General features: G+C 34.9%; 2 protein-coding genes across 7 annotated transcripts; both read left to right on the forward strand.

The window, feature by feature from the left end:
• Nucleotides 1-1,698: 1,698 nt before the first annotated feature.
• On the forward strand, nt 1,699-13,119 carry LOC18441904 (DEAD/DEAH box RNA helicase family protein). Of its 6 annotated transcripts, none has more exons than XR_016057032.1 (20): nt 1,699-2,811; nt 3,286-3,405; nt 3,536-3,589; nt 4,376-4,488; nt 5,034-5,246; nt 5,373-5,451; nt 6,210-6,263; nt 6,368-6,442; nt 6,710-6,763; nt 7,913-7,957; nt 8,029-8,123; nt 8,218-8,347; nt 8,798-8,896; nt 9,121-9,176; nt 9,262-9,377; nt 11,019-11,147; nt 11,240-11,418; nt 12,314-12,338; nt 12,406-12,550; nt 12,667-13,119. XR_016057032.1 is itself a non-coding variant. In XM_020672102.2 (20 exons), exons 1-20 carry the CDS (start codon nt 1,768-1,770, stop codon nt 12,684-12,686), a joined length of 2,832 nt encoding a protein of 943 aa, XP_020527761.1. In that variant the 5' UTR covers nt 1,704-1,767; the 3' UTR covers nt 12,687-13,119. The 6 variants fall into 6 exon arrangements, 4 of the variants coding, with proteins under 4 accessions (XP_020527761.1, XP_006852191.1, XP_088725070.1 ...); XR_016057031.1 differs by having other exon boundaries at nt 12,435-12,550; XM_020672102.2 differs by having other exon boundaries at nt 1,704-2,811; nt 9,275-9,377.
• A 10,739-nt stretch (nt 13,120-23,858) lies between these two features.
• On the forward strand, nt 23,859-24,482 carry LOC105421250 (uncharacterized). Its single transcript, XM_011627925.1, has one exon. The coding sequence runs from the start codon at nt 23,859-23,861 to the stop codon at nt 24,480-24,482; it is 624 nt and encodes a 207-aa protein (XP_011626227.1).
• The last annotated feature ends 927 nt before the right edge of the window (nt 24,483-25,409 follow it).

Genomic DNA, 25,409 nt, shown 5'->3' on the forward strand with positions numbered 1-25,409 from the left:
AGACATTTTAAAAAAAAAAAAAAATCTACTTGACCGGTTAGTCCTCGGTCGGGTTCCGATTCAAACCACTCCCAACCCCATGTCCGGTTAACCATTACTGTTTGATTTTACAAACACTAGATCCAAATAGATAATTGACATTTATAGGAAATCTCAATTCCATAAAATCTCATTGATGGGATTGACTTTTCCCATGATTGAAAAATCCAAGAATCCAAACGGGCTTTAAGTTCTCAATGTCCAATATGTTCCATGCAAATGACATGACGAAATACCTCTTGCTTCTTCAAGATTCCCAACTTTGAACAAACGAATGTAGAGTTTTTTCGAGATAGTATTTGATGAGGCACTCTAGTGAGGTGAGAATTTTAAAATAAACTCTCCAATACTAATTGAGATATTTTAACCCATGATTTTGTAGGAGGTTTATGACCCTTGATTCATATTTTTCCTTGTTATTTTTGAAGGAAATGTTTGAACTAATTAGGTGAAAATTATCGGTGTATGTATCGAACATAATGACAGATGGAATAATTATTAATGATAGATGGAATAATTATGGGGAGAAAGGCATATATCCCCTAAGGGCCCTCCTGAACTATGGAAAGTCCATAGGGCCTGATTAAGTTAAATGAAATAATTTTTAATCCCCATTAACACTATTTTATTGTCCAAATTACAATATTTATCATTTTTATTATTTATACCGACTATTTCATTGAAACTCTAGAAAAACCCCCATTCTTTCATTCTTCCAACCCGTATATCTCTCTTCTTAGGTAAACCACACGAGTAGGTTAAAAAAGCATCTTAAATTCCAAAGTAAGGTTATTAGAAAAAAATAAAAGATAAAATAAATCATGCGGACTAACCCACATGAAACCTCCACTCTCTAACCAATTTGAACAGTCAAGATTACAAGGATATGCTGCAAATCTCCATGGATAGTGGTGATTTTATGCCGGTTAGTTTGCATAAAAATTGTGTCAAAAAAGAAGAAGTAAAATTTGTATTTTAGACCATAAGAAAATGGTAAGACAAGGTTAAATGCCCTTTTTTTATTTAACTCGAAAGAGTGACTTGGGGAGTTATTTGGAATTATGATTTTAGAGATGATTGTATATATATATATTATTGCATAAACATTTTGAAAAAAATGTGTAACTCGAAGAGTCATCTAGTCTCAACAAAACATTGTAAATTTCAGTTATTTTGTGTAATGCTACAAGTACTTAATTAAAAGAAAAAATTCATATAAGGTTGACACATTAAAATGTAGAATTAAGGTGCACTTCTAAATTTTTTCGAAAAGTATTATTTCGATGGTAAAAAAATATCTGTCTGCTCATCTCGATATTCAAATGTATAGATGTAGAGAAAAAAGAGGTTTCAAATTTTTGAAATGGTACATTGCAAAACATTATCTGGACCGTCTATTTTTAAGATTTTATGTAGATATGATTGATTTGAATCATTTAAAAATTTTAAAATTTATAATTAAAGATAAAAATTGATTCTCTCACGATTCTACGAATTTTCGACGGCAAAATTTCACAATTAAAGATAAAAATTGATTCTCACACCTTGTTTAAGGTTGCAACCTTACTCTAAGCACACCATTAACGTTTTAAGGTTGCAACCTCACGCTAACACACCATTAATAAAAATGGTACGGGCAGATTGAGTAATTTGCCATAACTTTTTGGCGGGAAAATGCTTTCCATATAAAACTGAATCAGAGAGCAAAACTCCCTCCATTTTTCTCAAATGGACTCTGACTCTTCTGATTCATGTGGTTCTCACATCTCTGCAACTCCACCTTCAAAGTATTCCAGGGTTAGGGTTTTATCCCATGCAAATATTCCTAACACCGGGGTTGTTTCTCCTTCGAAGAATTCTAGAGTTAGGGTTTTATCCCCCATAAAGAAACCTACCACTAGGGTTTCATCCCTTTCAAATAATTCCAGGACTAGGGTCCCATCCCCTTCAAAGAAGTCTAAGTTTAGGGTTCCATGCCCTTCGAAAAATTCCAGGGTCAGGGCTTCTTCCTCAAAACCAGATGCAATCTGCAATCCTGAACGCAATCCTAAACGCAAAATTTCGTTCAATGCTCAAACCACAACTGAGATCCCCTTTACCTCTCCTGATCTCTTGAATCTCGATGGTTTTTCGATCAAAGTCCACAGACCTGGACTTCAATCCATTTCTGCTTCCATTGATAATACCGGCATAATCTCAGCTACCCATTTCTCTCCTGCTGCTGGTTCTTCTCGGTTTATGAAACTTGGCCTAAACCCTGCCATTGATGATGAAAATCCAGTGGTTTCAGCTTCTGATCTCAAGCCTTTCACTAAATTCAAGAAAGTTCCAAAATTTCACCCAAATTTGATCAGTTCTTCAGTGATATCACCCAAAAAAGTGGTGAAGAGATGTTCAGATAGTGGCAATTTTGTGAAGCTTAACATTAATGGAGGGGGGAAGTTCTCATTCAAGGGGAAGAGGAGATTTTCTCGAAAGAGTGACCGCAAAACTTGGAAGAGGAGGAGAAAGGAGGACAAGGATGATGGGGTTTTTGAGCAAGAGGTTTTACAAAGCAATGGTGATGTGGATTTTAATGGAGAATTGGTTAATGAGATTTTATCTACTGTTAGGGAGAATCCTTCAGATGAGAACCTTGTCAGTTTGCTGAAACTAATTCATGGGTTTGATGGATTTCGAGAGTGGCAGTTGGAGGCAATCAAACGGGTGCTCAAGCGAGAGTCTGTTATGCTTGTGCAGCCGACTGGGTCTGGAAAATCCTTGTGTTACCAGGTAGGCATCTCTCTCCAAACTAGTTGTATCACCAAGTGGACATCACTCTCTTTAGAATTATTATTAGCAAATGGGCATCTGTTTTTCTATTGAAAATTGTTATGTTACTAGTTTGGTATCTTTCTATCTATCTTAAAAATGTTATGATACTAACTGAGATTTCTCTCTCTCTCTAAGATTGTTGTGTCACTGCTGTGTATCTCTTTCTAGTGTTGTTTATTTTGATCCTTTTAGTTTGATTTCATTAACATTCTCCTGGCTTCAAAAAAAGAAAAGGTCTACTTAAGGGATACTTTTTGGGTTCGTGGTTGGATGCGCGATTCTGCCTCTTTTGGTTATGGAGGATCATTATGGTAGCACTAACATTCTCTCTCTCTCTCTCTCTCTCTCTCTCTCACATTCTGAATTGCTGACATTGACATAGTTTGCATTTGAGATAGTTTTGGAGATTTTGATTAATCAAATGTTATGCAGCTTCCGGCCTTGATTTTGCCAGGAGTGACTCTGGTTGTGAGCCCTTTAATTGCTCTGATGGTTGATCAACTACATCAGCTACCTCCTGCCATACCTGGAGGGCTCCTCTCAAGCAATCAAGTAAACCCACATTATAATTATCTCATCCTTTAGTTTCTTGTGGGGTTCATGGGATTGCAGTAATCTTTATGATTTTCTGAGTACATTTGATAAAATATTATATTGATTTACCTGTATTTATATTCTTCAGAACAGTAAAGAGGCATCTGAAGTTTTGGACAAACTTTGCTCTGGCCACTTGAAGGTGACAGCATTTGGGGTTTAGGGTGTCTTTTTGTTGAAATGACAATGAAATGCTTTTTTACATGGATTGTATGCTTATGCTTAAACGAAGCATGTTGTTGATGAATTTAGTCACTCTAGAAATGCTAATATTTGACTTTTAAAACTGGATTCAACTTAAAAGGTTGTCTATTGGTAGGAAAGTTGTTGTTTTGAAACCCAACTTTCATTTAGCTGGAGTTGTCCATGACCATGGTTTTCTTTTCTGGTATTATATAAATTGCATAACCTGTACATTTCCTTCTAGTTTGGTTCCCCTTCATTTTTGTGCACGATCTACTAGATTGGTGCGATTTTTGCCTGTCTTTCCTAGTTACTGTGCGCCCCATGTTCTCTTTTCTTTTCTTGGGAAAGGTGCTTGATATGTTCTATTAGGTGGCAAACTTTTCCTCTCAAGTAGTCTCTAGTTGAAAGAAATCATGAGATTACTAAATACAAGTAGGATGTTGAAATGTAGCTTACCAAGTAATTTGGATATTGAGTGTTGATTCTATGAGAGAAATGGAAATAAGTACTTGCAATGAACCACTTTGTCACAAGAAACTCAAATAAAAAGTTTAGAGTATACCGAATCAGTATAGCTTTTCCTTCTAGCTTAATTCTTCTATGAGAAATGCTTTCCCCCCCAAAAAGAACCCAACTTGAGTAGTGCAAAATGTATCTCCTGACTTTTGTTATTCCAACTTTTTGGACACATAGGTTATGGATGTTAGTTTATTCATACTGCTTTGTTATTTTTTTCCAACAGGTGCTTTTTGTTTCACCTGAACGCTTTTTGAATGATGTGTTTGTGTCAATATTTCACAATCTTCCTCCTATATCGCTGGTCGTGATTGATGAAGCACATTGTCTTTCCGAATGGTGAGTGCTCCTGGGTCTTTCCCATTTATTGGGGTTATGAAAGAGGCCCTCTATATATTTTATTTATTTTCATCAAGTTTCTCTTGAGTCGAATCTCCTTTCATCATGGGTGTGTTTCTGTTTAACATTTTCTTTTTTATCAGAGTAGATTGTCTGATTGGATTGGAAAAATTTGCAAATACCAGAGAGAAAAATAGGGCTTACTATATATCCATACATGAATTTTCTTCTCTATTTACCTTTCATTTCCTATTTTCCCCAGGTTTTTTCTTTCTCCTATTTTCTCTTCATCATCATTTTATTTTTCTTTTTTTTATTTGTTTGATTATGTCAAGCAGCATTACTTCAAGCGTTATCCTCAACTTCATTGGAAAAGATTGGACCGACTAGTTTTCAAAAAATTGGTTCGTAGGGGTTATTTAAGTAAGAAGCACTTTTTCTTTTATCTGAAAGATTGATTTGTTGGTGATTCTTGTGCTTTTTACCTCTCTGTATTGCATCTGAGGATGTTTTTATCAATGCTCTAATATGAAGATTTTTCATAGGTCTCATAATTTTCGGCCTTCATACTTGAGGCTTCGGGCTTCCATTCTTCGAAGTAAGCTTAACGTTGAATGTATCCTTGCTATGACTGCGACAGCAACAGTTAGAACTTTGCGATCTATTACGGATTCTCTGGATATTTCTCCAATCAATCTTATCCAAGCTTCTCATGTGAGGGAAAATTTGCAGCTCTCTGTAACTTTCAGTGGAAACAGGTAACTTCTAACTACTGGTTGGATTTGTGGCATATGTATGTTAAGCATGTTTACTACATATGCAAAAGTGGTATATCCTTGCAAAACCATGATGCACTATTTAGATGTGGATTGGAAATTTTGTAGGTTGAAGGATCTGTTAAAGTTGATCAAGTCTTCCCCCTTTGCTGATCTTCAAAGCATCATTGTTTACTGCAAATTTCAAGTATGTACTATTTCCATTCTTTGATTGACCAGCCTAGGTTTAAATTGTTGTGTTGCCAGCTCCAGTATCGATGGTGCTCAATTTTCTTTGTGAAAGACCAGCCTAGTTTGCAGCATATATGGCATTTGGATTGAGCTTGCTATGACCATTCTTTATTTAAGTTTTCTTATTTCCTCTTTCTGTTGTCTCTCCAACCTTGGGCCCATACCATTTGTTCCTACCATAAACATTACATGTGCAAGATAATAAGCTATTTGTTTTTTCACTCAAAGAAAACACTTAGTCATTGGAGACTTGAAAGACATCCTAACAAAAAGTCAAATTTTAATCCTTCATCACTACTTCTTGATGTTCTCATGGAGTGTTGTTCTCCCATGGTGGAACATACATGGTCCAATCAAATTTACCAAGTTAAATAGTCTTCCCCAAATCTTGGACAGTTTTGCCTCTGGGTAAGGACAACACTTTGGGGGAGCCTATCTATTGTGGTGAACACTTACGTAAAATAGAAGATCCTCTTTGAGAAATTTTTTTCTGGATACGGCATCATATTGCTCGTCACTCGAGTATAGATTGGGTTATGATTGAGCTTGCATGGAAAAACATAACTATCTTAGTGCTTATAACTTCTGTGTAATATCTCACTTCAAACATGTTGATGTTTACTATCCATTTGTTTCTTTCCTCCTCGCAAAATGTTAAGATTTGGAATTTCTTGTCAATTTTCACAAATACTCGGTTTGGTTGACTTTTTGCAGTTTGAAACAGATATGGTTAGCAAGTTCCTTTGTGATAACAACATCTTGGCAAAGGTTGGTATTTCTAATTGTATATCTTTCTCGACTACAGAAACAATAACTTACATGCTGAAATATGAAAATAGCCTCCTGAGGTCTCTGTGTTTGTGTGTTTGTAGAGCTACCACAGTGGCATTCCTACAAAAGACCGGAATCGTGTACAAGAATTATTTTGTTCCAACAAGATAAAAGTGGTAAGAGTATCCAATTATTTTTTGAATTGTTGTACATAGTTCAGCATCATTGATATAACTTTTGTTTTTTTTTGGGAAAAGAGTATTATAGTGCAATATGATTATTTACACATTATTTCTTTATAACTTTTTTTTTCCTCTAACTGAAAGGTACTTCAAAAGGACTTTACCTGTCATATACTATTGTACACGATCTTATTTTCTTCTTTTGTGCTATTATTGAAGTCATAATTATTAATTAATTTTTCGCTTTATTTTATATGAAAGGTAGTAGCAACCGTGGCATTTGGCATGGGTCTGAATAAGAGTGACGTGGGAGCGGTATGTCAATGTCTGACTCTAGTTTCTATTTTTCTTTTCCATTCTTAATTACATAATAGTGTGATATGTATAAATATGACATAGAACTTCTGGTCTCTCTCTGTCTGTCCATATATATATATATATATATATCAGTGTTTGCAAAACCGGTCGACCAATCTAACCGTTAATCGCCTGGTTAGATCGGAATGTTTTGGGCGGTTTTGGTGATCAACCGATTTCTTAAAAGTTTAAATAGAATACTACTTCACATTTATATCAAATATTTTAGAATGGTGTATTGGTTAGCGCTGGCGACTATGCTTTATATGAACCGCGGTTCGAATCCTGCCATCAGCGGTTTTCTTTTTAAACATTTGTGTGGTTCATTTTAACAATTCTAAGAATTCATTACATTGGTAAGAAGTTCAAAAAATTTACTTGCCCACATGAATCGAACTTGAAAGTTCTTGTAAAGAAATAATTTGTTATTAAACCCACTAACCAATGCACCATATGCTATTTAGTTGCCTATTACATCTATTAACCAATATGTCATTTACTACGTATTTACAAAAGGAATGGTCTATATTGTATATAATTTAATTTTTTTTCATTTTCTTTTAAAAGAAGACTGTTTTAATATTATTTACATTATGGTAAAGATTAAAAAAAATTGTGGTCATTGATACTCACTTTTATATTTTCCCATCTTTTTCAGAAAATTTTAAAAATACCCCTAGGCACAAATCGATTTGTTAAAATCCATTTGTTTCAATAATTTTCAACTTCATTTGAGTATGTTTTGTTTTAATCACATTCTTTATATGCTTTTCATATTTTAGTAGATTTTTTTTTTATCTTTTTAAATTTTTTTAACACTTTTTTGATCATTCGGGACTTGCTCGGTTAGAGCGGTTGAATCGGCTGGTTTAATGGTTAGACCGGTTAAATCGCTTCCGGGCCCATGTCTGGTTAACCGTTTCGGTTCGATTTTGCGAACACTGATATATATACATATATATATATATATATATATATATATATAATGACATTTCTGCATTATTTGTCAATGCAATGGCCTTACACTTTTATGTCTTGATACCTGCAATATCTATTGGTCTTGCGACCTAAAGTGACAATCCTTCTTAAATGTGGTTTATCTTTCAGGTGATTCATTATAGTTTACCTGAAAGCTTGGAAGAATATGTTCAGGTAATTATCATTATAGTTTTTTAATAATAACTGATATCCACTTGACCTTGTAAATTTAAATGTGTTTGCAGGAGACTGGACGTGCAGGAAGGGATGGAAGGTTGGCATATTGCCATCTTCTAATGGATGATAGCACTTATACTAAGCTATGCAGTCTTTCATACAGGTATCAGCTTAGTCCTAATTACTTGTTTATTCGGGATATGTAGTTCTTTGCAATTTATGAAGATGAATTATCTCTAACTGCTTTATGTTTGCAGTGATGGCGTGGATGACTATGCAGTAAATAAATTCCTGTGTCTTGTTTTCAAAGACTACAATGAGAATTCTGCCAAAGTTTGCTCCTTCATCATAGAGCCCACGACCAAAAAATTTGATATGAAAGAAGAGGTTCACTTTTGATATCCTTCTCTTTCCACATATTTTCTTTATTTTTTGATATCCTTCTCTTGCCAACTATTCCAGTTTTCTTTTTTTTTTTCTTCATGGGGAAATGGAAATCCTCATTTGTGGATAATTTTTATTCTCCTTGGAAGTTGTTCCCCTTGTTGGAATGTGGCACCAATGCAGCTTCAAATGTAAAATTTATGTAGGGATCGATGTTGTGATGGTAGGCAATTCTATCAGATGCCCTTTCCCTAGAATCGATTTCTAGCGTGATACCCAACTCTTGACCTGCCCTAATTGAATAGTTGATATTGCTTGAGGCTAAATAGTTTTGTTAGCTGTACCATTTATTGGAAAATTAGTACAATTATGTGTAGTTTGATGTGTCACTTATGTGATTACTTCTCGAACATCTTATCTTTAGCCCATTAACATAGTTGCTCTTGTTGCTAGGTAATGATTACCATCCTAACGTATTTAGATATTGGGGAGGTGCAGTACCTTCGCATGCTTCCTCAACTAAATGCCACTTGTACTCTATGTTTTCACAAGGTGTGTATTCAAGAAAATGTTGCATTTTTTAAGCAATTGTTCCTATAAATAACCTTTTTCAAATAAATATATTGGTCACAAGAAAGTATTGGTCCTTCTAACATGTTTGGACAGACAATAATGAGCATGTTATTACAAACGCACACACACATTTAATCATATGTATATTAGTCATCATGGTAATTGAAGTTCACTTTTTGTTTTCCTTTTTACTTTGTTGACAGACTTCCTCAAGCTTGCTCTCAAGAAAGCACATTATTATTTCAGGAATTTTGAAAATGTAGGTAGACTTGTTATAGTTAATTTCTTGTAGGTTCTAGCAACCTCTAAATGCATATGGAATCTGACCTTGAGGCTTTGTTAAGTGAAAATTTTCAGTGCAAAAGCTACGCAAGGACAGTATGTGTTTGATGTACCCACGTTAGCAAAAACTGTTGGGTTCAGTATCGATGACCTAATGAGACAGTTGCAGGAACTGCAGGTATCTAATTTATTGATAATAAGACCTGCATGTATATAGTAATTTTCATTATTTTATGAAAAATGTAATATTTATCATTAGTCTGTTTAGCACCTGCTTTGTTATATGTGTTTTGCATGCAATTAATTATTATTATTATTTAGAAGAGTTAACTAGTTTTTCTTGCAATTAAATTTGTTGTGCTCATCAGTGACGTCCATGAACAGTTGTTGCAAGATATTCACATAAAGATGATTTAAAGAAGCAAATTTATTAAGTAATTTGCCCCATGATTGTACATTTACGTGTGTACACCTACACAAACTCACATGGGAATTCTTAAGATATACATTCATGTGTATATTGTTGCAACTACGACACATGCACATATGTGTGAATTTTATAAGGAAACTAGAAAAATGTCACCTCATGGGTGAAGAAAGACTCCCTTGCCCAAGGAGATTGGCATATTTTTTTTATGAGATTTATGAAAGTACCAGGTGTTTTGAATAATGAGAAACCAAAACTCTCTCTCTCTCACATAATGCGTACCTCAAAAATCCTCTGAAAAGAGTGTTTCCGATGTTTAAAAACCATTCAATTGATCATCTCGACCTTGAGATGTCTGAATATAAAAAACATGAATTTCTAGTCCTAAAAATAGTGCTTTCTATAATAAGTTATCTGGACCGTCGACTTCAAGATTTTTAAGTAGTTACATATCTGCTTGATCTATGCTATTTTTAGAATTTTAAATTTTACAATTATTGATGAAAATAGATTTTCAAGCCATATTAAGATTTTCGACACCGAAACTACATCTCCAGACAAACTTTAGATGTGTGTGTGCGTGCATGTCTAGAGAGAGAGAGAGAGAGAGAGAGAGAGAGAGAGAGAGAGAGAGGCAAGGTTTTTCTTTTCTAAAAAATATTAGAACTCCTGTGTGTTTGTTCGTATAGACAGAAAGCCCTTCTGCAATTTTCCTATTGAAATGAAAGAAGGGGACATAGTTGCTACCTATTGCTTTCCATTTAAAGAGTTACATGTTCTGGGGTTTAGTACTTCTGCTTCTGCACATTTGATGTATTTCTTTCATTATTCACCACAATTTGCCCGGTGCTGTATGTCTTGACTGCACAGTCTAATGTCTAAGATACCTAAGGAATCATGTGTTTAGAAAATTTTGGGATTGTGATGGTCTATAGCTTATAAAGCTTCACAATGTTTTTGCCATGATAGTTGTACGGTTCGCTGCTCCTTTTGTTCAAATGCTTATTTACTATTGTGATTCAAATACTCCATGAATATCCTCCAAATCAATCAATTTATTTGAAGTTGTTTTATGCTCATCTTCTTTCTTTCTTAGCAGCTCTAAAATAATTTTTTGAAATGAATAATTATATATGGTTCTTTACCCTATGAAAACTATTAAGATCCATGAATATCACGGCACCATTAAAAGGTGATCGATTAAATTATGTTCCTTCCCTGTACTATTTCTCATACAGACATCACACTAGAGGATAGTTTTAGGACACTCTTAGAACAAGAATAATTGACATCGTTATTTTAATTACTGCCTAGCTGATTTTTACAATATTGAATACATTGATAATTTGACTGTCGATTCACTACAATTATATACCATGTAATGAGGTGCAGTCCATGGGAGAAGTTACCTATGAACTGAAGGATCCTGCTCTATGTTACATGGTCATGAAAGTTCCAGAGGATTATTGTTCTCTTGCCACTAACATCTCAAAATGGTTGGGAGAGGTTGAAAAGTGTAAGGTGAATAAGCTTTCTTTTAGAGCTTGTCTGTTCGTGGATTTGTGTAAACTGATGGTTTCTTCTTGCATGCATTGAGATCGTGCTTTGTGTAGGTGTGGAAATTGAACACCATGTACAACATCGGCTCCTTTGCCGCAAAATTGTGTAAGAAAACTGAAGGATGCAGTGATACACTTCATACCCCTTGCTTGCAAAGAATGATTTTGGGGTATTTCACCTGTGATTCTGAGAGTCAGCATGATGAATTCCCAAATAAGGCACAGCAAAGCAGGTAGAAATAGATTCTTTCTTCAATTGTTATTATGCATTGTTGATGATCGATAATTGTCTGGGTATGCATTAGTTTCTGGATCTTAGTCTAATATTTAGCAACATATTCAAATGTCAAGTTTCTTTTAGTCTTCTTGCTTAACAGGTCTTCCATTTGTTATGTAAACTTTTCCTTCTGCATTCTAGTTGCTTCTTTATTGTTAATTGAGCCCAAACATAAATTTAATAAAATATATGTTTTTTTTAACTTGAATTACTAATTTATGCTTTGTAGTTTGCATTGTGTTCACAATCTATTGGTCAATTTCACTGTCCTAATATTGTGCATGCAAATAACACATTTTAACAATGAGCAATTGAAATAAATGGCTTACTTAAAATTATTTGCCCTCTTCCTAGCTCATATCCATTGTTGATTGAAGGAAAAACTAAGGGAAATTTATCAAATTACCCATGAGAGATGAACAATTTAACCCTTTACCATGGTCTTGAGTTGGAATAGTTCTTCATCCCCTATGGGTGTTTTGACGAATCTCCCAAAAACTAGTGGCCCACAACAGTGGGGTGCTGGCCTAGGCAACAGGAAGTTTTGGTAATTCTTTTTATCAGTGTTGTGGTCATTTGTCCGAGAGATAAAGGATACATCGCTGTTTTGCAAATTACTGTGAGATGCTCTAGAATCTCAGAATGGTATGCATTGTGCAGGATACTTAGAAAAGAACAAATCACTGGTCTTTATCACTATACATTGTGTTTCTTATTTAAAAATGCACAATAGCTGGACATAAATAATGCAACAAATGTGATAGTTGATATTAAGTCTAAATACATTGGTTGATGTGATTTATAACTCTTGCAACAATTGACTCACCCCATTCTTTGAACTGGGAATGCAGCCGATTTTTACGAGCAGATATAAAGGTGAGAACTCTATCATTCCAGTTTTGTTTCTAAATATAATATTCAGTGCTTGCTTAACTTCCTATAGATCTATTACTTCCATTCTTTTGGATTCAGGTTTTTTTGCAGAGCAACTCGCATGCTAAGTTCACACCAAGGTCAGTTGCAAGGATACTGCATGGGATCTCCAGTCCAGCCTTTCCTTTGGCAACATGGTCAAAAAACCATTTCTGGTCCGTACAAACTGAACCGACTCTTTTTCTCTAACACTTGAACATAGCAAACATGCACGAGAGAGGGAAAGACTAAAAGTTACAACGGATTCCTCATATTTTGGTTGTTTCAACAGGGGAAGATATTCTGAAATAGACTTCATTGCAGTCAAAGAAGCTGCAGCTGCAGAGCTCATGACTTTTGTGGGGAAAGCAAGCATGTAATCATTCATTAGGGAAAATTGGTGGAAACTTCTTTATTAGCTGAGTGGAGCTCTTGGAATAAATTGTATCGGCTTTAGATTTATTTATGATTGTCTATGTGCATGTGAATTCATGTACTCTGTGTCATTCTTTGGAAGTAGCTGACTTCTTGTATGTAACAAAGTGGAAATACTCGTGTGAGCCAACTTGGACTCGCCCGAGTAACTCGGACCCACTACCTTGGCGAGTCCTAGTATCCCCGAGTTGGGCTCTATGAATTAACAAGGATCTATTGGAGGGCAAGTCTGGTGCCAGCAGCTGCGATATCCAATATTGTATATTTAAATTGTTGCAGTTAAAAAGCTTGTAGTTGGATCTTGGGTTAAGAAGGGTGAGGACTTTAAACTTTCCCTTAATCTGCCGGATAAAAGAGTTGGGTTGCGTTGGCTAGGCAACCAACCTAAAACTTTGCCATAGGTATCAATGAATCCTGAATTGATATTAGTCGACTCCAATTAGTTGGGAAAAGATTTTGATGATGATGAAAAATTAGATAGTTCAAATCAAGTAGATGTATAAACACATAATGGATGGTCCCAATAATGTGTTGCAAGAGGTACTATTTTTAGAATTTGAAATCTCGTTTTGCACCATATATGTCCAGATGATCAATTAGATGTTTTCTCAACATCAAAATAACCTTTTTCGAAGGAATTTAAAAGTGCACCTTAATTTTATATTTCGATGTGTAAACCTTAAATCTTTTTCCTTTAGAAAGGGTGTGGTTTGTATAAGGTTGCAGCCTTAAATGATTAAAATAAGGTGCATTTCCAAACTGTCATAAGATGCAATCTTAATGTCGAAAATTCTTAAGATGGTGGCAGACTCTATTTTTATTTCTAACTATAAAATTTTAAACTCTAAAAAATGGTTCAAATCAAGCAGATCAATAAACATAAAAATAATCTTAAAAATGGATGGTCTAAATAGTGTGTTGCAAGATGTTTTATTTTTAGGATTTGAAATCACTTTTTTCCTCTATAATTACGCATTTCCGATGTTGAGATGATCAATTAGATACTTTTGCAATGGCAAATCAACCTTTTTCAAAGGAATTTAAAGGTCCACCTTAATTCTACATTTCAAGGTGTCAACTTTATATAAACTTTTTCATGGATGAAAATATTAAAAATGGATGGTCCAAATAATGTGTTGCAAGATGTTTTATTTTTAGGATTTGAAATATCTTTTTTTCTCTATATCCATGTATCTCGATATCGAGATGATCAGTATATGTTTTTCCAATGTCAAACAACTTTTTCTGAACGAATTTAGAGTTGTACTTTAATTCTACGTTTATGGTGCCAACTTTATGTAAATCACACCCATTATGAAGGAAAAAGTTTACATAAGGTTGCAACCATAAACAATACCTCCAAACTTTGTTAAGAGATGCAATCTTGGTGTAAAAATTTTAAAGGATGATGCCAGAATCTATCTAATTATAAAATTTTAAAATTCAAAATGGTTCAAATCAAGCAAATCTATAAATATATAAAAATCTTAAAAATAGATGGTCCAAATGATGTATGCAAATAATGTGTTATTGTGTGACATAGTATTCCCTAGATAATCAATCCGGTGAATACATATGTGAATTATTACTATGTAACCATCAAATAAAATGATTAGGGCATTTTCCCCTGCATATCCAATGCTGTATACCATTACATTCCCCGCTCGCCCCCTCCAAAAAAAATTTAAAAAGTTCTCCTTATCAAACCAGCTAATTAGTATGAGGAAAACAATTAGTAGTGCTGCATGTAAACAAACTAAACTCACATAAGCGAGAACACATACCACCACTTTGACCTATTATACAAAAATAAAAAAAATTACAAATTAAGAATTTATATATTAAATTGAACTGACTAAAAAAAAAAAAAACTTTTATGTGGGTGCTTCGAAGAAGATGCCCAAGCAAATCAGCTGCTCCACAAATGGACCTCGCGACAAGATTATGTGCGGCCGCTATGTTGTGGTCGTACCAAGCGTTCATGAACACCATCATGGCATTAATGAAAGCGAGGCTAAAGGTGTAGACCTGTGGTATTGGTCTACCCCATTGCTGGAAAACATGGCCCAAGAGCGGAACTTGGCCTTGGGCCGGGCTGGCTAACTTGGACCAAGTCTCCCTAGGCCAAAAAGTTGTTAAAAAAAAATAAAAAACTACAAAATAGTTTAAAAAATGATAATTATATTTAAATTAAAATTAAACAAAACACTTCTAATTGAGGTTAAAAAATCAGTCAAAAAAGATATTTTTAAAAATCAATTTGTGTCTAAGGGTATTATAGAAATAATCCAAACAGAAGAAAAAATGTAAAAATAAGTATTAATGCCAAAATATTTTTCAACGTGTGAAAATGTTAGAAAACATAAAAAACATATTACAAATTAATTTCTTATTTTTAAAATTTTTAACATTTTTTTTATTTTAAATGCCCAGCTTGACCACCAAAATTGACAAAAACTGTATCACCATTGGGCAGGTCTGGGAAACCCGGTTTTGGACTGGGACAAAGGTGCCCAGGTCGAAAGGAAAAGGGGGCCGAATCGGGGGAGCCCTGTCGTGGCCGTGACCCGGGCCAAGCCCTGGCCCGGCCCTTGGACCACATTTGTAGTCAAGGCCGCAATTATTTTGGGCGTTCCATTTGAATTCCACGTTCATTCTCGACGTCGCCGCCCACTAATGTTGTTCATCCTTCCGCATACACAATAACAATCACTTGGTCCATAATGATGTATTCGTCACTTTCAGTTTCCTTAGCAGTCAATCTCCTTTTTTCGATGTGCACGCCATATTAAAAGCAATTAGATGATACTTATTGACTCTTAACTCCTAATTCCTCATAATAACTTTTTTTATAAGTACTTTTTCATGCCATTTCCCCATAGGAAAAAGTTTATATTGAGCGGAGGCTCTAAACAATCAAATTTGATCTTACTTAAAAAATTTCATTAGAATATGTTGTTTTGATGTTCAAATATCCTCAAATTGATCATCTCAGCATCAAGATGCATAGACATGAGAAAAAATAGATTTCAAATTAAAAAAATAATGTATTTTGTAACGCATTTTTAGACCATCGATATTCAAGATTTTCAAGTTTCCATAAATCTATAGATCTACACAATGTTTTAAGCTTTAAACTCTATAAATAAAAATTAAAATATACTTTAAGGCTATCACAATGATTTCCAGTATTGAATCCACATTTCTCGACACTATTTTAAGCTAGGCTCTAATTTGATTGTTTAGAGCCTAGACTCTATACAACCGCACCCTTCACCGAGAGACATATGGTACGCGGGCCTATCAGAGAGTGTCAATCTATCTTCTTTACATAAGAATCTAGAGCTTCATAGGTCAAGCTTTATTTAAATATTTCAACCACTGGATCCCACACTTGTCCTCCAAGCACCCATTTGTTAGATGTAGTTTATTTCTTTTTTTTGAAAAATTATTGTACTTGCATATTTTTAAGGGAATTTGGTATTTAATTACGAAACTGTCCATTCCATACCCCATCAATATTGCCAATCCGTGAGTAGTTTGTTCATCATAGATCCACCAATATTGCCAATCTGTGAGTAGTTTGTTCATCGCATAACACTCATGGCTTTGTTTTCTACATATTTACTTTTAATTGTGAAAATACTTCATAACATCTTAAGTCCTGTCTAAAATTCTCTTATCTTAGTTACTTGCATCAATGAAAACTAAAGTATCATCAGCATATAATAAATGAGTGTAACCTGCCCCTATTATAAAATCTTGAATCCCGAGATGAGCCTGATAGCTTATTCCTCATCCAACATTATACTGAAAGATTCAGCCAAAAAAGTAAACACAAAAGAAGAAAGAAGATCTCCTTGTTTCATTATCATCATTACCATAGCTGTTTTTTTCCAATAATTCCAACTTTTTGGGGTTGGCTACACAAATGTTGATCTGTCAGTCTGCTCTATCAGGGCTCATACCTTTAGTGAGATCATATGTTATCATATCATTTCTGACTACTTTCGACCATAACCTTTTGGTTCTATACCTTGTCTTTTTTTAGCCTTCCACATAAACTAACTCATACTTCCTAATTGGTATTGTACTGGATCTGCCCTGTACATGGCCAACCCACCTAAGTATACTTTATCCTGGATTATTGTGTATTGGAACCACATTTAAATTCTCCCAAAAAAACAATATCTCCTTGTTTGATTTCTTGAAAAAGAAGATCTTGTTGTTTGATTTCCGTAATGGCCCGAAATAAAACCCACTAGGCTTACCATTGATGATAACTAAAAAAATTATTACACCCCATGATCAAGTATCTCCACTTGACATGAAAACCTATTTTCCCCGCGGCCCTTCATAGAAAATCCCAATCTACTCGATTGTAAGCCTTCTCTAAGTCTTGTTTGTAAATCATAACAAATTTTGATCCAACTTCCTTGAGGGTATACGTTCTTGTGCAATCAACACATTCTTTGTAATTTATCTCCCCTCATAAAAGCTGACTACAGTTTCGAGGCCACTAAAGGCGACACCACTCTCGATCTAGTCACTAAAAATCTTTGGAATAATCTTATACAAATCCTTAACTATTCAGTGTTCTTGTCATACTCTTTTTAAGGAATCAAAGCAGCAAAATTACAATTAATTGCTTATTTTTTTGGGTAGATAGAATTAATTATTTAATAACTTTATTTACCTTCCCGTAATTGAAAAATTCGTGCCCCATTAAATAAAGGACACGGTTTCTATGCGGTCAGCCCGCATATTATAGAAATGTGGGCTTGGCAATACATATATTTTTTAAATATAATTTGATGCTAATTTTTAGAGAATATATAATCTTTAACATTAAGATCATAGATATGAAAAAAAAAAAAAAAACAAAAATAATAAACAAGATAAAAAACTGGAACTAATAATTGTATTAGGAAAACATTTGGACTGTTAGTTACACTTGTTTTTAGATCGATCAGCTACTTGCATTTATCTTTAAAATAGATGCTTTATACATCCAGACCGCATATTGTAGAAATGCGGTCCAGCCCGCATGAAACTATTTTCCTTAAATAAATAGTCTCAATAACCATATCGACCAGGAGATCTGTCACTGCATCAAACACTACCTTGTGGGCTTCTATACCCCACTGTCAAGAGAAGAGCTCAAGAATTTTTAAATGACCTTCAATACGCTATAGAACAAAACTATAGTTCAGAGAAGTAAGCCACCATGGAAATTATTACATATATGGGCTGAGGTGATGGATCTATGTTAGGGGTTAATAGTTCAGGTAATCTTGCCAAATATGAGGTGCGGTTAGAGTCTATTACTAATAGCAAAGGAGCTAATTGTTTTTTTTATTGTTCTGTAACTTCTTTTGATTAATAAAACTCACTATCTCACCGTATTATTATAATATAAAGAAACCATACTTCTAAAAAATAATGTTTTTGGCATTTATTTGACCCCAACTTTTGCACACACTCTCTTCATCTTAATAATCAATCTCAAGAAAAATAAATTTCAATTTTCATCCTAAATATGGACAAAATGGATTCCCAGCAACAATGAATCTAAATTATCCATTTGATCAATTTTAAGATCTGGGCCTTTACAAATTCAAAATCTATTTTTGATTTTTTAATATTGTTAATCTAATTATAAGAAAACTATCTAAACAATTTAGAAAGGAAAAAGATTCCTTTTATGGCCTAGGCTTTTATTAATTAGGCTAAAGAATACTTTCTTTGTAATTGTTCATTGGAATTAAAAGAGTGTATATTTAGAAATGGGTGCGGTTTGTATAGAGCCCAGGCTCTAAACAATTAAATTAGAGCCTACCTTCAAATAGTGTTGAGAAATGTGATTTTAATATTGGAAATCTTTGTGATAGCCTTCAAATATATTTTTATAGTTATTTATAAAGTTTAAAGTTTCAAAAATAGTGTAGAACGACATATATACGAAAACTTGAAAATCTTAAAAATTGATGGTAAAAAAATATGTTACAAAATACACTATTTCCAAACCTTGAAATCCATTTTTTTCTCATGTCCATGCATCTTGATGTCGAGATGATCGATTTAAATATAATTGAGTATCAATATAACCTCTTCTAGTGAAATTTTTAGGATAAGGTCAAATTTGATTGTTTAAAGCCTCGGCTCTATATAAACTTTTCCCTTTAAATATTAAAGTAAAATAAACAACTCTAACATAGTTTTTGGATATCGTTTCATTGTATTACTATTGTATTACTATACAACTATTACATGAAACACTTATTAGTAAGTAATATTGTTAAAACAAAATTAAAATTAGAACTATAATCACTTATGTGTAGTTACTTCATGCAATTTACAAAAGGCAAATCTCGCATCTTCTTGAAAGTAGTATTTTTTATTAGGTGACACATCCAGTCAGCAAGTTGTCTTTTCACCGACCTTTGACAAATAATTTGGTATGGCAAAGTTGATTGTACATGAAATAAATGACGTCACGGCAGAATAAATAGCCCTTTAACTTTTAAATTTTTTATTTATAAATTTAGAAAAATGATGGATAACATCACTTAGTTTTTTTGAAAAATTACATATACACAATTTTTTAAAAAAGGTGATTTTATTTTTTTTCGGATGTTGAATAACCGAATTGGAGGGTTTTTCGGATGTTCAACATCCGAAAATAGGCCGAAAGTTTAATGTTTACATTCACATTTTCGGGTGTTGAACATCCGAATTGAAGGTTTTTCAGATGTTGAACATCTAAAAATGATGTCGGATGTTGAACATTTGAAAAACCCTCCAAATCGGTTGTTCAACACTCGAAAAAAGGTAAAGTCGTATTTTTTAAAAACTTGCGTTATAAAAAGCACAAAACAGATATACATGTAATAACAGAAACTATTTTGTACATCCGTAATAATGCTAACGGATATTTATGTAATTTTATCTATTTTTTTAAAAATTTATATTTTATATTTTTTTTTTTCAAATTTACACTTATATCCATTTTTCCTCTATTTATTCTTAAAATTATCTCTACGGACCTAATAGGTTTGTAGGCCTGTAGAGGGTCCAAGCCTTTGGGCTCTACAAACCTAAGTACTTGATAGGGCCTTTATGGTCCTATTTGGTCCACAAAGGTCCCGAGCTTTGCGGCTCAATGGATGTAAGCCCGTAAATGGCCAATTGTAGGCACCTAACTTTTTAACATTTTACCCCTTTTCAACTATTTCATCTTGTGGTTATTTTTATTTTGATGTGCATTTTGAAATTAAATCAAAGTGCATCAATAAAATATTAAATTGTTGATCTCTTATGTGATGTTTGAAAAATTTCTCAAAAAACTAAAAAGTGAAATAAAATAAATAAAAAATTAAAAATATTTAGTAAAATAACTTGAGAGTATAGGTTCTTGCGTCCATTATAGAGGATGAATATCTACATGTCTAATATCTAACAAAGAAAACGAACTTCAAATACAAAACATTCATATTTTATGAAATGCTAAAGCAATTCAAAGGAATCAAAGTACATCATCAAAAAATTATAGTAGAATAAAAAATTAAAAATAAAAACTAACACCAAATAAAACAAAGAACTAATAAATTTGATTGGGATAGCTATAAAAAATAAAAAATAATAAAGCTTTAATTATAATAGAAAACCAAATAAATTAATCAACAAAATAACATACCATTAAAGATGTATATGAACATTGTCAAGCACTATGAGTTAAATATGAATACTTCCACAATGTGAAAATAAATAAAACAATTTATGTGAATAGAAAAATGAAGAAAAAAAGCTCTAAAGAATTCTATAACATAATTAAATAAAAAATAAAAAATAAATGAAGAAACAATAAATAATAAACCTCTGAGGACGATGAGAAGGGGATGAGGGGGAAAGTCCAATGAGATGGGGAAGTGGAAAAGGTATGGAAATACGTGAAGCAATCACTCTCTCTCTTTTTTTTGGTAATTCAGTAGATTAAGAGTTAGCTTTTTGAAGGTATTAATGGGTGGTGTTAACGGTGGGAATTTAACTAAGATGTGGGATGCCTCTTAAGCCTCGTTTCGTTTTCCTCTCTGTTTATCTCTATCATATCCAAATTCTCTTATTGATCTATTGTAGAAGAATGTGGGTGGAAAAAAAAAAAAAACTAATCGATAACAATATATCCATATTAGAAAAAAATTGCTTTGGTTTCGTCAATTGGATTTCCTAAAACCATGGGAAGGTGATACTTGAGTGTCTCTAAACTCTTCATCCTTTGATTACCCCAAAAAAGTCTCTATCATGAAAGGTGGGGTGACAATGCATTGAAAAAACCCAAAAGTCTAGAGAGAGAGCAATGGAGAAGGGTGGGGAAGCTGAAGATGGAGAAGAGGCAGGAATGGTCTCCATCGGGTACGATTTGTCAGGAGGAATATTGTCAGGGGCAAGATTCCCAGTAGTTGGTTCTTTTTCTCCCCATTCAAACGACATTTTTGGCCTTTCCGATTGGGCTAGAAGGAACTGAAGGTTGTCGTATGCCCTGAAAGTTAAAATAATGGGGGAGAATAAGATCGTATGTTTTCTCTATTCAAAGGAGGATTCTTCGATAGCTTTAAAGAACCGGTTTGTGCGCATTAGGGGTAAGCTTCTTTCTCTTGATCTTTGGAGACTAGATTCTCATCTCTCTTACTGGCGAAAGCAGAGTTCGTGGATTAGATTTATAGGTGTTCCCCTACACGCTTGGTCATTGCCCATTTTTTGTAAACTTGCTAATAAGTGTGGAGAATTATGTGATGTTGATAAAGCTGCATTTGATGGGGTAGATCTGTGAAATGTTAGAGTACGAATATGGATATTGGAAGGGGCCCCCATCCCACAGTTTTTGGCTTTACAGGTGGGCTAGGAATGTTTCTCTATATCAGTAGTGAAGGATATCAAAGGTACGAACTGTAATCTTTCGGTGTCACAACATATTACTTCTGATAAAGGGGAAAATAATGGATGGCAAGAGGTGAGATGACGGCAACGTAGATCGACGAAAATTAGAAATTCCGGCCAATTGCATAAGGGAGGCTTCCGGAATTCTAGGAATGGAAAACGGGAGTTTCAAATTTTGAAAAATTTGAATATACGCAAGCGTTGGATTCTTGTTGATCGTTTCGCCAATAGTTCGCCGTTCTTTAAGGTAGATGTTCCCGATTTTGCTACTGGTTCACAAGGGACGAATGAGGGACCACCGAAGGAAACTTTATGTGACAATGAGATAAAGGCAGTTTCTGCTCGATGCAAGGATGTTGACCCCTAGACTTTGGGATTTGTGTTTATGGTGGAGGATGGGCACGTGATACCGAATGACTTATCGAAGAGATTTTTGGAAGGAGATTTTATATTTCCTATGCATGCCTTAAAGGTGGTGGATAAACAACCAATTTCATTATCGTTTGGTTTAAGGAAGAATGCAACTTCCCCTGCAAATAAGTTGGCTATTATGCTAGAAGATCTTAGGCTCAGGTCGGTGTCGACGCTTCATGTGGTGCTTGCTATTTTGGTAGTAATGTACCCCCTATGGTTTCGTTTAGCGGTAAGGAAGACCCGGGTATCCCAAAAGTTAGGCTTTGATCCACTTACAGTAGACACGATGACGTTGGTGATGATCGATGAGCAAGTGGAACCCAGTGCAGCGGTGGAAGAGATGGCTTGGGAAGATTCTTCGATTGCTTTGGCTGAGGATGAAGTGCCAGTGCAAGGGGATGAGCTCGGGTTGGTGTCAAGGATGGAAAAGGAAGATTTGGCTCCACTGTCTATGGTTCATGAGGACTGACCCTTGCTCCTGAAGTCGCTTGGGGAGTTAGGGAAGGTTTCATCTGAAGTCATTTTTCAGAGTGAGGCTACGACTGCAGTGGAGGTTGATGGCGAACTTTCTCAGACTTTTCAGATAGAGAACTTGGGCACGGCATTGGAAGCCTCAGTATTGGAGGATGGTCAACAAATTGCTAAAATGCTGAATGTAATGGGGATGGATGAGGTTCCCATTAGAGTGGTCTTCGACGAAATCAAGAATTGTCGTAGGAGAAAGAGCTGAGAGTGTGGATGCAACCACACCGAAAGTGACCCCCAAAGAGGCTGCTTCGATTCCGGCCAACATGGAATGTACTGTGAAGACTCTGGCCAAAGAGAAGGCAAAAATGAAAAATAAACAGATGATGACAGTGGGGACGAGGTCTTCGGCGCGGTTGCAAGCACGTGGAGTTATCAAGAAGGGACCGCCTGGAGGAATTCGATGTCACGACCTGGAGTTGATTGAAGTTGGTTATTCTTCCTCCTCTTTCTCAAGCGTTGATTCCAGTAGAGATGATGATGACGAGATCAATGCAGCCCTACTCTTGGAGGAACATTATTTTGGTTCAAGTCCTCACGGACCAAGTGCTTCTTCTTCTAACCCTTAATCTTATGAATTTTGTTGAATGTACGGGGTTTGGGAGATCCCAGTAGGAAAAATGATGTTCGGTTTTTGGTTTATAATTTTAAACCAGCTATTTTACTTCTACAAGAAACCAAACTTCCTCGGCCCACTGTTATTGGGGCTAAGGGAATTCAGGGTTCAAGGGTTGTGGCTTTTTGTGGGTTAGATTCTGTGAGACAATCTGGGGGAATTTGGGTTTTGTGGGACGTGCTGGTCTTACAAAATTTTGTTGTTATTGTTAAAAACTTTTGTGTTTTTTTGGGTTTTCATGGTCCGAGGTATGGTTTTTCTTGGGGGCTTTTGACTGTTAACGACCCGAACTCTTCTACGCTTCAGGAAGATTTCATTTCTGAGTTGAATTCTGTTATTTATGACTTCTATTTTTTGGTGGTTGTGGGGGGGGGGGGGGGGGGGGGGGGGGGGGGGATTTTAATCTTATTCGATGGCCAAAGGAGTGCATGGCAGCCACTCCTATTAATTCCTCTATGAGACTCTTTAATCGGTCAATTGAAAGCAATACTTTAATGGATCCGCCTATTATTGGATCCAAGTTCACTTGGTCTAATAATAGTTTAGTGAGGCCAACGATGTCTAAGATTGATTGTTTTTTGCTTTCAATGGAATGGCTTGAGGAGTTCCCACTTACAACTGTCAAGACGATACAGAGGTTGAGTTCTGATCATCAACCTATTCTTTTAAGTACGTCTACAACGAATGGTAGCTCAAAACCATTCAGATTGAATTTGGAGTGGCTGCAGCTGGACGAGGTTAGGGATTTGATTAAAGGAGTCTGGACTAACTGTGTGGTTGAAGGCACGATGGACTTCCAATTACACAATAGGCTGCTTATTATAAAGCGCAAATTGATTGATTGGAAGAAAGAAAATAATTTCGATGTCCAAAGAAATTTAGACAAAGTATTACATGATTTAGAGAATCTAGATCAGAATATCCAAGATAGTGGATTGGTCTCTGAGCACTTTTTTGTGGATAGGAGTGAGAAATTGAAGGAGTTAGGTGATTTAAGAAGAGCTGAAGAGATTTATTGGAGGCAAAGGTCGCGATTCAAATGGCTTAAGGAAGGGGATCTCAACACAAAATACTTTCATGTAATTGCTAGTGCAAGAAGACGGCAGAATGATCTTTCGGGATTGACTTTTCCTGGGGTCGATCCCGATGATGAGCAGGCTATTAAGTTAAGCAATGATTAATCACTTTGAAAAAGCTTTCTCTAAGGAGGTCTCCTTCACTTCGAAGCTCCAAAGAGTTCTTTTTAAAGTTCTACCTAGTAACTTGAAGATCGATTTACAAAGAATAGTGACTATGGATGAGTTGAAACAGACGTTTTTTGGCCTCCTTGGAAATAAGGCTCCAGGTCATGATGGATTCCTTTTAGCCTTTTTTCATATTTTTTGGGAATTGGTTAAAGGGGAATTGTTAAAGATGGTGAGAGGGTTCATGATCTCAGGGCATGTGTTTCGAGGAGTGAATTCTACCTTTTTGGCCCTGATCCCTAAAAAATCAGTCATTCTAGAGAATTTGGATGTGAGACACATAAGTCTGCTCACTAGTTTATATAAGATCATTGCAAAGGTCTTGGTTGTGAGGCTGAAATGAGTGCTGCCGCAGTTAATCCCAGGTACGCAAGCTGCTTTTATTGAAATTAGGCAGATCACAGATAGTATATTGTTGGCACGTGAATGTATCCACTCACGTGTGATGGAAAAGAGGCTGGGGGTCATGCTGAATTGGATATGAAAAAGGCATATGATCGAATGGAATAGGGAGATTTATTAGAGATTATGAAAATGATGGGGGTTTGGTGATAGGTGGTTAAGTTGGATTTGAGGATGTTTATCTTTAGCACATTTCTTTGTTATCTTCAAAGGGAGCCCTATTGGTTTCTTTAAGGCTTCTAGAGGCTTGCGTCAAGGAGACCCTTTGTCCCCATTTCTTTTCACAATTTATGCTGAATGCTTCAGTTTGATACTCTCTAATATTGACCATCTTTTTTTTTCAGGTTTTAAGATTGCTAACTCCTCCATTGTGATTTCTTACCTATAATATACCGATGATACCCTAATCTTTTGCGATGCCGATGCTACTCAAGTTAATCAGATTACAAGGTTTCTGGAATG

The sequence above is a fragment of the Amborella trichopoda genome, chromosome 6, assembly GCF_054954075.1.
Source record: "Amborella trichopoda isolate Santa Cruz 75 chromosome 6, AtrichopodaSantaCruz75HAP2 v2.0, whole genome shotgun sequence".
NCBI lineage: Eukaryota > Viridiplantae > Streptophyta > Magnoliopsida > Amborellales > Amborellaceae > Amborella > Amborella trichopoda.

Coding starts and splice junctions, on each gene's coding strand:
- LOC18441904 (XM_006852129.3), top strand. CDS start 1,768: ATGGACTCTGACTCTTCTGATTCATGTGGTTCTCACATCTCTGCAACT. Junction 3,406..3,535: donor GGCTCCTCTCAAGCAATCAA/GTAAACCCACAT, acceptor TATATTCTTCAG/AACAGTAAAGAGGCATCTGA. Junction 7,958..8,028: donor GCTTGGAAGAATATGTTCAG/GTAATTATCATT, acceptor ATGTGTTTGCAG/GAGACTGGACGTGCAGGAAG.
- LOC105421250 (XM_011627925.1), top strand. CDS start 23,859: ATGTCTAAGATTGATTGTTTTTTGCTTTCAATGGAATGGCTTGAGGAG.